Genomic DNA, 16,937 nt, shown 5'->3' with positions numbered 1-16,937 from the left:
CTCATCTTTTATGACCTTAGCCCCAGCCCTGGAGATCTACATGTTCCAGGGAGCCCTGGCTCCTTTTATTGAAGAATGGCATCTAGATCAAGATGTGGACGTTACGTGTGCTGGTGGCTTCCGGGGTCTCTCCTGGTCAGTGCTAGGAAGTATAGTTATGCATGTTCACCCACACTAGCTGGGTTTTGAATTCAGACAATTTCAGAATTTAGAAAAGTAGCATAGGACCTTTTTTGTTACTCAGTACCCCTTGTTACTGCATTGGTACTTTTCAGCAGAATATATTCATCTAAGTGGGATCAAATAAGACGGAAAAGAGCCTCGCAGTAGTTTAGGTCAGGTTTTGCTGCTAAATTAGTGTTGGCACAATGTTTGGGGGCGAAATATAGGTTTTGAATTCTTTGGGTTTGGGGATTGTGGTTGAGGGATTATGGATCTGTAGAAAGCCCAGAACGGGGAAGTTACAGTGTCCCAGGACTGTTGGTGGAATTAGGTCACGTAGACACAGGCTAGACTTCACTGTTATAAATACAGTTAAGAGCAGCGTGTCCATGTTGATTCTTAGAAACTGCAGTTTGAAATGATGGGATCTAAAATCCAAGACTCTTCCCGTTGTGTTGCCCCTGAGCTCAGAGATACAACCTTGGTGCTGGTTTTTTTTGTCTTAAGCGTTGAGTTCTCCCATCATATTAACCCAAGAATTTTTTTTTTCTCAGCATAAGAATGTCAGTTTTTAATCCCTGAAACTCATAGCAAAGTAAAGCTCTTTGGGAAAAAAAAAAAAAATGTTGACAAACTTCAGAGCTATAAATGGCTTTGTGCTTTCCTGCTCTCCAAGAACAGGGAGAGGAAAGCAGCCGTGCCGTTGACCGGAAGAGACAGTCAACTTTGTGACAGAAAACCGAGGGCATCCATGTCACAGTACAAACATAAACAAGTCTGACTCCCCTGCCAAGAGACAGAGGGAACATGGCAGAAAGCAAAACCCCAGCTGGTGTTGTCTGGAGGAGGCACACCCTGGGTGGAAATATTCCAGAAGCTTAAAGTGAAAGACAGGATAAAACCGAACAGATCACAAAGCCAGGGTTCGTGTTACTGTGACATGTTGAATCCCAGGAAGAAGAGTGGGCACAGTGAAGATGTACCCTTTCCCGGTTGCTGTTCGTGTGTGACCCGTAGCAGAGCTTCACCACCCACAAGCAGGGCTGGCACTGGCTCAGTGGCGGAGCGCTCGCCCAGCACGGGTGAGGCCCTGGTTGATCCTCGGCAGCACATAAAAATAAATAAATAAATAAAATAAAGGTATTGTGTCCACCTACAACTAAAAATATAAAAGAAAATATTTTAAAACTCATGAACATGTTATACAAATGTTTATTTGAAAACTTACAATATGGAACAATATAAGTGAAAATGAATACAAATCTAGGAGAACTGGATGAATAAAAACCTAGGAATACTAAACCTGATGAATTAGGCTCCTTATTTTACAAATCAAGCAGGTAAAAAAATGAGGCTACAAAAGACCTTCCCTTAATTGGTGCTATTCCATGTCCATGGAATGTTCATAGGAATGAAACTGAAGAAATCAGGGCACATGGAAAAGGGTAGTCAAAAGTCTCTGGAAAAAAATCTTGACTGTACTGTTTTCAGACCATTCGTGGTAAATTACAAAGTAAAAATTACTTGGAGAACCAAACCTGCCAAACAGTTGAGTCAAATAAAAGCTACTTGCAAATACTGACAGACGTTGATAGCCATTTAGCTCTAAGTTTTTACTCTTGAGCAAACAACTTCTCTGCTTCTGTCTTTGTAAAATGACGATAAAATCACCTGCTTAGGCTTCTTGTGGAGTTTAAATAAGATAATACATGGAAAGTACTCATAAGCCGATGATCGCTGTGTTACTGGTTGTGAAATGGGGATGTGGCTGGTTCAAGGGTGTGCCCCAGATGCCTTCCTATTAACTAAGAAAAAGAAAGTTTAAGTGGAGTTAGCCGTTATTTCAAGATGAAAAAAGAACAGTTCTAAGAAGAGTCAAATCCAGATTTTGATGCTTTCATGTGACCACCAAATTCAAATTTGAAAGAACTTTCATGTGTGGGCCAAACAAAACATACCCTAGTGGATATCTTCCCGGGCTGTCAGTTTTCACTTTTATCTGAGCAGATGGACCAAGGAAAAAGAAAGCATAAGTAAATTGCACGGTGAGTGGGAAACACAGAAATAAACCTGTCTCATAAACTATATGATAATAATTGAGAATACTGAGAGCAAAATGATAATTTTCCAGGAAAAGAGAAGTTACCATCATTAAAAAATAAGAATTTAAACAACTTATAACCTTGGAAGAAGTTAGTGTGTCGGAGTCGCACTTCACTTGCGTGAAGGTTACGCAGGCCGAATCTTGTCCTTCCTGTGGTATGTGCAGGACATGCCGACCCAGAGCTGGGTGAGGGATGGATGCTTCCCAGGACAAACCTGACTAGGAGACCCCTCAGAAAGAGTCTCAGACGGGTGACTCTGGGGAGTGTTCTCTGCAACACACCCTTAAGATCTGGCACCATGCATAACGTATCCTCACCAAATGGGGCCTGAGAATGATAATGTTGGGAAATCTGCTAGCCAGTTTTTCACCAAGGTCAGTGAGGAACCTTACTATTTTCTGAACAGATCTTGTGTCTGATTTTAAAAATTGATAGCCCTCACCGATGGAAGTAAGAATGCATAATAAAGATTCTGTAGCCCAAACCAGCAACCTGCAGTATGCTTGATGGTGAAATCAGAGGCCCCTCTGCACATGTGCCTGGGGATTGTACAGGAAGTTCTTAGGTAACCATTGTTCCCCTTGGTATTTTATGGTCTCCTGGAGCTTCTTATCATTGAAAGAAACCAAGAAAAAGAAAAAAAAGAACAGTAGGCACAAAACAGAACATCTAGATTTTTTTCAACTGTTCGGCCAACCCAAAAGAATCGACTGAAAAATTAGTGAGATGTAGGTGACACTTAGGGACCTGTTACAAAATAAACGGGTACCAGCTGCAGTTCGCTGTGTGCAGCCATAGCCAGTGAGGAGGTGGGGGGGCACCTCCCTCCTTCACAGTAGCAGTGAAAACCGGAAGCTCTGCGGGGAGACACTCCTCAGTGACAGGAACTCAATGAAGAGGACAGCAGCTTGGCCGAGAGACAGACTTGATTGCTCTCTGGCAGGGTGGCCTCTTCCCTTTGATAAATCACGGAGAGGCAGAGAATAGCCCCAGTCAGTTGAGGGTGGACGTATCCGGTCACCAAAGACTGAGTGAGCCCAGTGGTTAATGTGACAGCGAGGAAGGAGGCCCGTGAGAAGTTACCCTGAAACAGGGAGGACAGGAAAGGCCTCACCAGAAAGGTGACACCCGCAGGCACTGGGAAGGGGGGTGGCAGGGATGGAGCCCGGGAGGTGCGGCCTTGGCCAAGGGGACACAGTCCAGGAAGGACCTGAGGCCTGAGCCTGTGGTTTTAGGAGAGGGCGGAGAGCCCAGCTGGAGCCCGGGTGGCTCAGCCTCATCCATCATGGTCACGACTGGCTTTCCACTCGGGTTTGCAGGAAAAAACTTGAGAAGATGTAATTAGAAGAAGTGCGTCATGATTTTAAAAGGGTCATTCTGGCTGCTCCTTTGAAAAGTAATAGTTGGGACAGGAGAGCAATTAGGGGTTTTTTTATGGTCATCCAGCAAAAACAGGAGTGTCCAAGATCACAGGGGTGACTGAATGCTGGGGAAACCCGAAGGGAGAGTCCACAGGGTTTGCTGACACGTGGGCCTGCCGACTCCCCTGGGGGTTGTAGCACAACTTCACTTGAAACCCAAGAACCATTGTGTAGGAACCCAAGGAAACGGGAAACGACCTGGAGGCTCTGCATTGTGGTTCTTAAGACTTGTCACAGGCCACAGCAACTCAAAACAGAAAGGGCACTGGTGTCACATAGGCAGAGCCAACAAGAGAGAGAGACTAGGACCAGGGTCACCTGTGTGTGGAAAAGGTGTCTCTTCACAGGATTGCCAGATAAAGACCAGCCTCTGGGGAAAAAAGAATAAAATTCCATAGAGAATAAACAGACTGAGCGTGGTGGCACACACTTGTCCCAGCAGCTCGGGAGGCTGAGGCAGGAGGATCAGCAGTTGAAAGCCAGCCTCAGCAAAAGGCCGTAAATAACTCGGTGAGACCCTGTCTCTAAATAAAATACGAAATAGGGCTGGGGATGTGGCTCGGTGGAGTGCCCCTGGGTTCAATCCCCGGGACCAGAAAAACAGTGAAGATGAGAGGCTTAAGGTTTCTGAAAAGCTGTCCTAATAGCCAGCACTTAACTGGGCTCTGTTTTGTGTGCGGTAATTCCTTTTAAATCCTCACCGTCACCCTAGGAGATCATCCCACGATTAGCTGCCCTTTCTGCACTGGGGCCACTGAAGCCCAGAGGCTGGGGCTTTCCAGCATCTCTTAGGCAGCGGGGGCTTGGCCTGGGCTCTTCCCTACCAAGGGACCACAGGTAACCCAGAGCGGAGACCCCGTGAGCATGAAGTCTTGATGCAGATCTGCTCCGAAGCATTGCCACATCAGACAAGGACGACGAATGCCTTCGTGGGAAAGACACAGCGAACCCTCACAGAGGAGTGTGTCCGCCCCTGAGGCAGATGAACGCCCAGCGCCAGCCCAGAGGCCTGGGAAGCATCCTCGTGGACTCAGCCTGACGTTTCTGGAGGGTCGTTTGGTAATGTTTCCAAGAGAAAATTATAATAATCATGTTCACTCTTCCGGTTACATCTTTGGAGTTTCGCCAGTGGAAATGCCCAGGGGTCTGTATAAAGGTGCCTTGTGCCAGCTGCCACTCTCCGCAGGATGGTTTATAATGAAATATCTGTAAGTCACATTTCATCAATAAAGCTGCACACTTTGTGTTTCTCAGAAAAGCTGGCTGTGCTCAGAGACACATTTGTGTGAGCGTGTGCACAGACACGCGAGTGGGGCGTATCCTTGCATGGATCGTGGTTTTTTTCCCTGAGTGTTGCGATTGTGAATATTTTGTTACGACCATTTCTACCTTTTGTATTTGAGAACACATGGACTGTGTAATTAAAAAAATCATTATTAAAACTGCCATTGAAATGGTGAGCAGTAGAGTAGCTGTTCCTCGTAGGATGACTTTGTAAGACTTCCCCAGACTCCGTATCCTCACCTGGAAACAGGCCTGGGGTCCCTTTCTGGAGAAGAAGTGGGAAAGAAGCCAGGTCACCAAGCACGTGCCTCATGTCCATGGAACTCAGTTACAGTGCAGTGGCTGAGCCCAATGAGCCCCAGCTTGTGGGCAGAGGGGTGAGCTGACTGTGTTGTGCTGAGTTGTTTTCATGGAGAATTTGGGTGGAATTGAGCCTTGAGAGTCAGTCAGTGACCTAATCATTTTTTTGGGGAGCCCCAAGGATTGAACTCGGGGACACTCAACCAGTGAGCCACATCCTCAGCCCTTTTTATATTTTATTTAGAGACAGGGTCTCACTGAGTTGCTTAGGGCCTTGCTGTTGCTGAGGCTGGCCTCCACCTTGTGATCCTCCTGCCTCAGCCTCCCAAGCCGCTGGGACGACAGGCTTCTGCCACCGTGCCTGGTAGTGACCTAATCTTTTTAATTACTTTTTTCACTTAAAAATCTTTGGGCATCGTAGTCACAGGTCTCTTCCTCATCCTCCTGTTGCTGCCACAATGAAAGCAAAAGGGACCACCTTGAAGGGCGCAGGGAGGGGAGGGACGGCAGGGGCTGCTAGTTAGCCTGGGCATCAACACTTGTCACTCATCCTTCTAGAAGAGATTCTAGTAACGGTCACCTGGTTCCTGCGTAGTTGTCCGGTGGAGTATCGGGAGGTACCACGTGGGGGCTGAACTTGGGTCAAGGCACCTTGGCGCAGCAGAGGTCTGGTTTGCCCTGGGCGGACCCCATGCGCACCCCTGGGGCAGGCGTGGCTGGCGACAGGGCGGCTCTCAGCAGGGGAGGACAGCAGAGGGCAGGCTTATGCACCGTTGCAAGGTGGGGGCTGTCCCTTCTCGGCTCTCAGTCACCAAGTGTCCCTGCTCCAGCTGACCGTCACGGCCCCCTCTGCACGGATGACCCTCGTGTCTGTGGCTGGAGCCTACGCAGTGCCCATAAGGAACTGTCAGGTGGTCCTCTCCCGTACTCCGAAGGTCTCTGGGGAGCCTCTGGCCACTGGCGCCTTCCCGTCCCTTGAGGACTAGCATGACCAGAGGTCTTCTGACACGGGGGCACATATTTGGTGGCCTTAAACTGCCGCAGCAGAGGGCATGAACCTGCAGTTGGGAGCTCTCCTGCCTCTGGACTAGTGAGACGTAGGCCTCAGTCCCCTGGGCCGCCTCTTCACCACGTGCCCGGGAGCCGCCGGGTTTCCCTTAGCCCCCGTGCCTTTCTTGATGCCTCCCTGCTGGGAGCACGCGCCCCAGCTCCTTAGTGAGCTCCGCGACAGGTCACGTCCCCCTGATTCTGCATCCTCTCCGTCTTCCCACCTTGCCGTCAGGTAACCGAGGATCAAAGTCTGACCCTGGCAGTCTGTTTTCGTGAATTTCGCCAAAATACCCGACAAGAACAGCTTAGAGGAGGGAACGTTGATTTGGGGCTCACAGTTTCAGCGGTCTCTGTCCACAGACAGCTGGCTCCGTGGCTCTGGGCCCAAGATGAGGCAGAGCATCACGGGAGAAGGGCCAGCCGGGGAAGCTGCTCAGGTGGCAGCGTGGTCAGGAGGCAGGGAGCAAGAGGCAGGTGAAGGAGGGCGAGACGACCTTCTGCAGCTAAGCCGCAGCCCTCCTGCCTGCAGTGACCACCCAGTCCGTTCAAAGTAGGTTGGCCGATGAGGCTACAGCTCAGTCCATGTCACCTCCAGACAGTCCTGCATCAACACGGGAGACTGGGGAAGACGCCTCCTAGCCAAACCATGACCCAGCCCCTCCGTGGCCCCCAGCCCGGCTCCCAGCCTTGGAAAGGAGGAAACCTCTCTTTAGCGTAAAAATGGAACCGACTTTGCCAAACTCCTAGCTGGAGACACGGTTCCTAGAGCCAGGCAGAGCAGTTCCAGAGCAGGGACCCTCCGGGCTGTGGCCAGGCCCCTCCACCTGCAGTGTCTGGTGCCAGTCTTTACCATTTGACTTCCTGTCATTGGAACCTCTGCTTCCCAGGCTCCTCTGTCAGCTTCAGGCCACACTTGGCTGGCAGGAGCCATGGCAGAGATGAGGCACAGCTGGGCGGGAGACCAGAGTGCCTTGCTCTGCTTTGCTCTTACTTTTTCTGTCCCTCTTCTGGACTCTGGTGACAACCCTCCCTTGTCCCTCAGCCTTGAGGTGGGAGGTGGCTTTGTGCTCCGCTGGTTTCTGAGTGTGTGCGTCTGAGAACAGTCACTGCCGTGCCCCGTGTCTATTTGGACATCTGAAACACCTGGACTCATCCTGAGGGATCGTCCAGCTGTGAACAACTGCTGAAGGGGTAGTGGCTGTGACGTTCAGTGCCGTCTGTCATCGGCCCCCTCAGGGTTCCCGGGGTACCCTGGATGACTTCATGATCCCCTCATTGTAGAAGTTGATAAATTTGTGTGTTGCTGAGAAACACACCCCTGTGCTTAGAGCACAAGCCGGCCACCATGTGCTATGTGGCAAGGGTCACCATTGTAGCGCAGTATCTGCCACATGGTAGAGATGCAGGGAACACGTGCTGAGTGAGTAATAAATACGCACAGACCCGCTGGACATTTTAGATAGGAACTGTTAAATCCAGTGCCTGCAACTAGCCTACCCCTCGTTCCCAAGCCCAAGGACAATAGCTGAGGCTTAGCTGCCTAGAGTGCTTCTGAGCCTCTGGCGTTGGTTACCCGTTACCCCCTGGATTCCTCACGACCGCCTTCTGATGTCTAGGTCCTGATGCCCCCATTTTCTAGACGAATCCAAAGCTAGAGAGATCAGCCGACCACAGCTACAAAGCTAGTGGAGGATAAGACCAGGAATCGAACCCAAGGCAGACTCACCCCAGAACTGTCCCTGAGCCTTTTGGTTACATGCTACACAAAGAGACCACATGGCTCATACCAGAGAGGAGACCAATGGGGAAATGCTGAGACACCAGCGCACTGACTCGGGATACGTAAGGCTCACCCTGGGATTCAGGGTTAGGCAAGCCCGTCAGCACGGTTGGCCACATCAGAGACCAGAAGAGAGCCGCAGGGTCCACAGAGGCCAAGACTCATGGTCTGTCACTGATTTAATAAATAATCACAATCCTCAGTCAACACTGGAACCCAAAAGATTTCCCTAGTAATAGACCAGGGGTCCCTTGCAGCATGGAGTTGCCCCCCAGGCAATTCCATCCAAATCACAGGCACCCAAACCAACTCTGCAGTAATGATCACCCCTTTCTGGAAGGTTTACAGAGAAGAGAAGCCAGGGAGGAAGTGACTACTTAGCAATGGTATGATTATCAGACTTAGATCAGCACAAATAATTAGTAATGAGAATTAGCGGCTAATTGCACACTACATATTTGTGCACATAAAATAAACTTTTCTACAAGAATATTCAGGAAAAATAATGAAGTGTATCTCACAATGTCGAAGTAATAATGAAACATCGCAAGGTCACTAATGAATGCCAGGTGAGCTGAGTACGGCTAAGATCCCTGTAGGGGTGAGACTGCCTTGTACTTGGCTAGAAATGCTCAATTCTTGCTAATTTACATAGTTTCTTCAGTTCCTTTGAAATCCCAAAGGAATTTAGAAGGAAAAAAAACCTGTCAATTTTAAGCTCATCTGGAAGAATACCATAGCAATCCAGGCAGGCGGAGAAGCCCCATTAAAGGAGGCTTAGCGGGATGTGGTGGTGTATGCCTGTAATCCCAGCTGCTTGGGAGGCTGAGGCAGGAGGATTGAAAGGGCAAGGCCAGCCTCAGCAACTCAGCAAGGCCCTCTATCTAAATAAAATATTAAAAAGGACTGGGGATACGAAGGCCCCTGGGTTCAATCCCTAGTACCCCCCCACACACAAAAAAAAGTAGACTTAAAGTGATTTAGGTTATCACATATGAAATATTTCTGGCTATTGTCCACCTTATTTCCTAGTATAAAATGTCCTATTAACAAAAAATAGGATCATAGTCTGGTTACCCATTAACTTGTTAGCAGTATATGATCTTTCATTAAGTGTGAAGGAAAATCTTGATATCTGGCAAAATTAGTGGATTAGTTCTGGTTTCATGCACTTAATTCTTAATTTTCCAGTAAATGGAATAACCTACATGCTCTTCCCACATTTTGTGAAGGAAAATCTGTCCTATCTCTTGCTTCTTAGATGACTTAATGTGACCTACATGTTTGGCCTTGAGACATTGCAAAATAAATAATAGATGGCTTGAATTTGTCTTATTTGTTTCCTGGTGCCGGGAATTGAACCCGGCCTCACATGATAGACACTCGCTTTACTGCGGAGCTACAGTCCCGACCATTAACCTTTCTGTATGTTACAAAACTAACTGATAAATGTCACACAGATGTCATTTAAATCTTGTCTGCTTTTATAAGTAATGTATAAAGGTATTTTATTCTTTTCCAATGCCTTCCTTGACTTTGCCACAGTGGTTTTTTCGACTATTCCTTGAAATACAGTTCAGTATATATAATCTTTCAGTAAGTGTAAAGGAAAATCATGGTATCTGGCAAAATTAGTGGATTAGTTCTGGTTTCATGCACATAATTCTTAATTTTTTAGTAAATTGAATAACCTACGTGCTATTCCCACATTTTGTGAGGGAATGCACGGCTTCTGTGTTTTATTTGAATTAAAAAAATAATCAGATGATGAACATATGGTACTCTTCTGACTTCAAAGACTAGCCTTGCGACTAAATTGAATCAGCTCCCTCTAGCTGCAGAGATGTGGTGAAATTGTATTTAAAGCACATGAGCATTTTATTTAAAGAATATTTTAATTGGCAGAAATACATGCTGATCATGTTTCAAACTAGCAATAATTAATATTTAAGTACAGATATATAAACTGACTGGCAGAAGAGAGCATTACCTCTCTTGAAATGAGTGTGTGTATGTGTGTGTGTGTGTGTGTGTTTTAACCAGAGATTGAACCCAGGGGTGCTTAACCACTGAGACATATCCCCAACCCTTTTAACTTTTAATTTTTTATTTTGAGACAGGGTCTCACAAAGTTGCTGAGGCTGGCCTCCAACTCACAATCCTCCTGCCTCAGCCTCCCAAGCTGCTAGGATGACAGGCATGTGCCACCACACCCAATGAGATATTTTCAATACAGCTTTGCTTTTGATATTATAACCATTGGAGTTTCTAATATGTTTTGTTTTACATTGTTAATAACTACAATGTTAATTTTAGCTTCCAGGCTAGACATCCTTATAAAATTTCAACTTATGTCCCTGTTTTTATTGCAAGAAAATATGCTAGCGTGATCAGAGGTTTTAAAGCATAAAAATGCAGCCATGAACAATCCCAAAGCTGAATGAAATAGTGGATAGATTGAAGGACAACAGAAACTGAGGTGAAATTTCTTGCTGTTAAAGAGGCCCTGGGTATCCATCTTGCCGTGGCTCAGCTTTGCTCTACCATCTAAAAGTGAATAAAGCAATTAGAATAGAGAAACTGGACACAGCAGTTAAGAGAGAAACTGAAGCAGAGCAGAAAGGAATTATTAAAAAGTAAAAATGTGAGCAAGGCACGGTGGCGCACACCTGTCATCTCAGCAACTCAGGAGGCTGAGGCAGGAGGATCGCAAACTGGAGGCCAGCCTCAGCAACTTAGTGAGACCCTGTCTTAAAAGAAAAAAGGTGTGGTTTGGTGATGGAGTGTCCCCAGGTTCATTCCCTAGTACTACAGAAAAGCAAATGCGATGGTGTCACATCTCCCTGCACTGGGACCTCACCCTCAACCTGGTTAATATTTGCACTTCAAAGAGAAAGGACTCCCCAGACACCCAGGAGGAAAGCAGAAGCCAGTGTGCAGGGTGAGACAGTGTCGCTGCGTCTGTGACCCAAGGCCTTGGCACTTGGCTGGCGATGATTCCTGTCGAGGAATTTGAAGTCACTGGGACAGTGCAGAGTTACGGTTCATGGGAAGACGGTCCCCCTAGCGCCATCTCAGTGAGGCCAAGAGCCTGCCAGTTGATTGTCCGTTGGATTTTCTGGGTTTTATCTATTTTGTTTCAGGAGCCTCCGAATCTACTCAAAGAAAAAGGCAAGATGACAAGTTAAGCCCTGGCCTCCAAGCAGGCCGGAGCAGCTGTTTGTGCGGGACCCTCCCTGGGCCCAGCGGGGGCGCCCGAGCACCGGCTCCGGCCGCCGGGCTCCAGTGCATCCAGATCCCAGTCCTGCAGGTAGGCGCCAGTGAGCCGCACTGATGTCCAGGTCTCAGGACAGGCTGGGCGGGAGGGGCCGCACCGTGTCTGCTCCCTGGCCACTGTGGCCACCACTGCCCTCCTCATGAGCCGCCCACCCCCTGCTAAGCCGCCCGTCCCGCTCGACAGCCCACGTCTCTTACTAACCCGCTTCTCTCTTCTCCTCAGCCTGTCTCTCTGCGTCTGTGCAAGCTCTTGCCTTTGTTAGGACTGACACATCAGGTTTGTGGCACCGTGTTCCCGTGTCTCGTTACCCGTGCTGTCTGCCCACCTCTCTCTGAGGTGTGGGAGGCCGTGGCCCCCTCCTGCCGAGGGCCTCCCATGGCTTTGGTGCGCAGGGTACGGTCCCTCTGAGGCTGCCAGCTGCTGGCCCCAGCCCGCCCTGCCCCTCCCCACACACCATCGGACCTTCAGGGTGGAGGTGAAGGGGAGCCTTAGGCCACACCAGCCACCCGCCTCTGAGGACTGCTTCTGGGACTGCCTCCCAAAAGATAGACCTTTTTGTTTTCCCCATATTTTTGAAACCCAGGGGCCCTCGACCCCTGAGCCACCTCCCAGCCCTTTTTGTATTTTATTTAGAGATAGGGTCTCACTGAGTTGCTGCGGGCCTCGCTAACTTGCTGAGGCTGGCCTCCAACTCTCGATCCTCCTGCCTCAGCCTCCCGAGCCACTAGGATGACAGGCGTGTGCACCACCACACCTGGCTCTTTGTCCCATTTTTTTTTCCTAACCCAGAAGGATAGGCCCAGCCACCTCTTGGGGGCCTAGCAGGTCCCTGCAGTTGGCAGCCAGTCCGTGTCACCCACGGAGCCATCGCTTCAATGGCTCCTTGCGCACCTGCCCGTCCAGGCTCATTTCTAAGGGGCTGGAATAGGAGGAAGAGGGTCGGAAGGCAAGGGACCTAGCTGTGAGCTGGCCCAGTCCCGTGCACCTCTTCGTGGCACGTCACTGTGAAGCTGTCGATGACTCTAGAACAGGCAGACGCAGTCCCAGGGGTCAGAGAACGTAGGGGCGCCGAGCCCACTCAGTTCTGATAGCCACCATGGGATCTGTAGTGCTCGGGCAGGCTCGTGCAGGACACAGTGGTGAGGGCCCAGATGGGTCCCGGCAAAGGATGAGCTGACGGGGAGGCAGGAAGGGGCTGCAAGACGAAGCGAGAAACCGGGTGAAGGTTTGGTGGGGCTGGGGACTCACAGGCTTGCCTGAGAGCAGGAAAATATGGCACTGCTTTCCAGCTAGGAGATCAGAGCAACTTGGAGCTCATGAAGAAATAAAGAACTCCCCAAAGATGGGGCCAGTGTGGGGGCAGAGGCCTGTCCCACGGGCGCACAGCCACAGCCGACAGGTTGGAAGTGAAGCAGGCAGCCGGGCGCAGTGGCGCACGCCTGTCATCCCAGCAGCTAGGGAGGCTGAGGCAGGAGGATCACAAGTTGGAGGCCAGCCTCAGCAATTTAAGGAGGCCCTGAGCAACGCGGCGAGACCCTGTGTCTAAATAAAATATAAAAAGGGCTGGGGATGTGGTTCAGGGGTTGAGCGCCCCTGCGTTCAATGCAGGTACCAAAAAGGAAAAAAAAAAAGCAAAAGAAAAAGAAAAGAAAGTGAAGAAGGCAGAGGCCAGCCAGGGCTTTTTGAACTAGGGAGGCTGCAGGAAAGCGGCTGCTGTGCCGGAGAAGGAACAGACTGGAAAGGGTGTGGGTGTTTCTGGTCTGGTTCGGTGGGTTTGTTGTGTTTGCTTGGCTTCTTTTGTTTTTAAAGGCTACCCAACTAAAGCTCTTAGCCTTGAGGCCAGGGCGACCTGGGTGTGAGCCTCACCCGCCCTCTGCCTCTAGAATAGCCCTAGGCAAGTTCCCGAAGCCTGGGGCCTTGGTTTTGCCGCCTGTACAGGGAAATCATAGGGCTCAGTGCCTGTGCAGGGAGGTCCCCAGGGCGGTGGGACATGGGGGTAGCAGTGACCCAGCAGCCTCCTCCCAGGGAGCACTTCGCCTGCTCTGGCCCTCCCACTGGTGACAGGGCGCACGGGATGTCCTCTGCCTCTGGCCCGGGAAGGTCCCAGCCGTATCTGCCAGAAGTTGGGGAACACCTCACAGGAGGGAGCTGGCGTGCGGTTGGGGGAGGACTTTCTTTTCAGTCTGAGTGGCACCTGGGAGCCGGGAGGAGCCAGGCGGAAAGTTCCAGGCCCAGCCTCCTGTGCTGTGCCTTGAGCTAGGGTCAAGTGGGAGAATGAGGCCAGGAGCCCCCAAACCCCAGTGCCAGTGGCGGCTGGTCCCCGGACCTCATTGGGGTGCAGCGGGGCGTCGTGCCATCCAGCTAGACGCCTGACGGGTCTCGTGGTTGCCTCCCAGGACGAGCCCTCGGGAGAAGGAGTCCTGCCGCCAGCCCTTGGCCCACAGCCCTTGGCCTTCCACCCCTACTTCGCTCTGGATCTGCCTGTCTACGTCTTCCAGGTTGGAGTCTATGACTGTTCTTCTTTTCCTCTTGAGACTTACCGAGCCGTGAACTTGAAGGAGCTGTGGGGGCCCAGCCAGCCTGCCACCCAGACCCCGGGTGGGCCATGACCTGGCGCCAGGTGGAGCTCAGATTTACTGCCCTTGTAGACAAGGTGACCTTTAATGTATGAGGAACGATTTTATACTAAAATTCCAGTGACTCTCACGAGAGAAGCAAGCTGGCCACTATTTAGCCCGGGGAGAAGAGACCTGGATAAATTCAGTAGTCACTGGGGTGAGTGGCTAAGCTGAGATCCGGTAGCTGTGGGTGATTCAGAGCTGGATATGAAATAATGAAAGAACGTAGCTGATCAAATTTCCAACAGTTTGGCTTCATAAATGTTTTAAATCCATGACAGTAGTAAGTTTAGTTTTGTTGCATTACACCAGGGCTATTGAATTACCCTTAACATAGAGAACACCTATCAAATAAGGTGCTTTCAAGGGTCAGAGAGTTGGGCTCCCAGACCAGTGGAGGGGGTACTTCCGGGCCCGGTTTGGCAGTGTGTCAGAAAACCTCAAAAATGTCTATCCTAGGTGGGCATGGTAGCCTGTCATCCCAGTGACTTCAGAGGCTGAGGCAGGAGGATGGCAAGGTGGAGGCCAGCCTCGGCAAGTCAGTGAGGCCCTGAGCAACTCAGATCCTGTCTCTAAATAAAATACAAAATAGGACTGGGGATGGGGCTCAGTGGTCCAATGCCCCTGAGTTTAATCCCTGGGACCCCCCCCCAAAAAAAAAGTCTCTCCTGCCTGGTAAGCCTCCCCATAAGCCGTTCTTAAAGAAATTAGGTAGTAAATGAATAACGACCCAAAAGGCATATGCCATGTCCCCTGATGATGCCAAAGTTGGAGCATTTGCTCTAGCAGGAGGAGGTGACTTAGATGCTGGCCGGCACAGTGTGGCCTGCCGTCCTGCTCAGCCACCGATGATGCAGAGAGACATCTGCTACCTGGGAGGGCTGCTAACCACAGGCGAGGTGGGCAAAGGGTTCCACAATGATCTGGCTTTTGTAAGAAGGTACATGGAGGCTCAGGTATGTATGGGTTTACTTCAGTGGGCAGAGAAAAAAGAGGTCTGGAAAAACAATCTTGAGTTCGTTTTCCTTTTTTAAAAAATCTTTGCCATTCTTCTTTAAAGAAACATCTAGCTGGACAGAGTGGCGCATACCTGTAATCCCAGCTTGGGAGGCTGAGGCTAGAGGACTGAAAGTTGGAGGCCAGCCTCAGCAGCTTAGCGAGAATCTGTCTCAAAGTAGAAAAAGCAAAAGGGCCGGGAATGTGGCTGAGTGGTAGAGCCCCGGGTATGTATATGTAGGAAGCCTAGGTTTGAAATAAGGAGAGAGCGTGTTGTTCTTAATGAAAACAGTCCGGTGCCCTGGCCCCTGGGGTTCATGTGCCTGTCGGGAGAGCTGCGGGGTTGGGACCTCTGACCTGGCCTCTGCCCTCCCTGCCTCCTCACACGCTGCTTGCTTTGCAGGAGATGCTTCCAGCTCCTGGAGGCACTGCTGGCCTGGAGGTCGCACAGGTGCCAGGAAGCACTATCAACCTGCGGGACCTGCAGTGACACCAGCCTCCGCCTGAGCCAGATCCAGGGCCACGTCCGGACTGCATGTCCCCAGATGACTCAGATGACATGGTACGGGGTCCGGAGAGACCCCCTTGCTTTCCACCCAGAAGTCTGGCCTCGTTCTTCAGAGACTCTCGGGTCTGTTTAGCGAAAATGTTCTCCTTTCATTTTATCAGGAATCAGTAGTTTTGAACTTGCCTTGAGAGAGGCGCACTCTGCCGTGGGGCTGTGTCCTCCCCTTCTCCCGCCCCCTGGATCTGAGCTCTGTGGTTCTTGTCTCAGAAGAAGAAAAAAGACCTGTCCCGGAAGTAAGGTAGAAGGCAGGTCCCCCTAGACGCAGCTCCGTGTGCTCCGCCTGGGGTCTTAGGCTCGGCTTTATTTGCCCGATGCGCAGGCGGGATCTAGAAGCCCCGGCTGGGCGACAGGCCATCCGTCAGTGCTTTGGATGGTGTTGACAGCAGGTCGGCTTTGCCACACCCTAGGCCCCGAGTGAGGCCAGATCGCCATCCGTGTTCCAGCAGGACAGCCAGCCAGTTTGGGAAGATGGCTGGGGGTGCCCAGCACCTGCCCGCAGCCTGTTCGGGAACCCCCTTCCTACAAACAGCGCTCATAACTTTGGATGGGAGAATTTAAAAAAAAAAAATCTTCAAAAAACTTTTAAAATAATTTTTCTAGATTCCATATTTGGCCATTAATGTTAAATAGTAACTTGACAGCGGTTATAAAGCGGCGTTCTGAGGACTGAAGAGGACGTGCAGGACTGTCACCGTGCGCTGGGGCTCTGACTCCCGCGCCCACTGTGTGACCCAGAGCCACGCGTCCACAGAGACCTGTGGGTCAGCTTGCACGTGTTCAGGGTCACTCAGAAACGCTTTTTTTGTTTGTTTGCTTGTTTCCTCCTGCCTTTCAAGTTCAAGTTTATTCAGATGCTATTGTGGTTCCCAGACTAGGAGTCACGCAGACCCTGCCCCCTCTGTTCCTTAGTTTCTCAAGTTTGGGGACTTTGGCTTTTGGGGACGATGCCGAGTTTGAGTGCCAGTCGTCTCTTTCCTGCTTTGGGTGCTGTCTGCCCCGTTCCCCGCGGGGAAGTGGCTCCTCCACGGGTCTCTGTGTCACAGACCAGGGCCCGGGGTCTTCCGTCCCAGGAGCCCCTTGCGTGAGCCCCTGTGTCTCTCCCGCGGCCCCCACTGGTGTCACCACCACGGGCTCTGGGCAGAGGCCCTGCTGGGTGGGGGCGCCTCGCATGCAGGTGAATAAAGGTCTTTGTATGTCACGCACACGGGTCTCCCTGGCTTGCTTCACGGGGCTCCGGCGCAGGGTGTCAGGATCATCGTCCACCCTCGTCCACCCTCGTCCACCCCGCGAGGCCCCTTTGATTCCGCCCCGCCCCAGGTGGGTGGCTTGGGCTTCTGTCCAGGGAGCCAGCGTGAGAATAGAGCCAAGGCCGAGCC

The 16,937-nt window shown here is 50.7% G+C and overlaps 1 protein-coding gene across 15 annotated transcripts in view; it reads left to right on the top strand.

The window, feature by feature from the left end:
• Zxdc (ZXD family zinc finger C) overlaps positions 1 to 16,757 on the top strand; it is a 35,395-nt gene extending 18,638 nt beyond the window's left edge. For 2 of the 15 annotated variants that reach the window (XM_047534852.1, XM_047534849.1), the window contains 4 exons: positions 11,246 to 11,412; positions 11,602 to 11,655; positions 13,776 to 14,032; positions 15,397 to 15,525. In XM_047534852.1, the coding sequence (XP_047390808.1) occupies positions 11,246 to 11,412; positions 11,602 to 11,655; positions 13,776 to 13,988 (434 nt within the window). In that variant the 3' untranslated portion in view covers positions 13,989 to 14,032; positions 15,397 to 15,525. Of the gene's footprint in view, positions 1 to 838; positions 5,733 to 11,245; positions 11,413 to 11,601; positions 11,656 to 13,775; positions 14,033 to 15,396 lie in introns of those variants that run through there. The other 13 variants (XM_047534857.1, XM_047534853.1, XM_047534862.1 and 10 more) reach the window with 11 other exon arrangements.
• The last annotated feature ends 180 nt before the right edge of the window (positions 16,758 to 16,937 follow it).

Source organism: Sciurus carolinensis, chromosome 19 (genome assembly GCF_902686445.1).
Source record: "Sciurus carolinensis chromosome 19, mSciCar1.2, whole genome shotgun sequence".
NCBI classification, from domain to species: domain Eukaryota; kingdom Metazoa; phylum Chordata; class Mammalia; order Rodentia; family Sciuridae; genus Sciurus; species Sciurus carolinensis.
The sequence above is the reverse complement of the archived record's forward strand: the minus strand, read 5'-3'. Positions and strand labels throughout refer to the sequence as shown.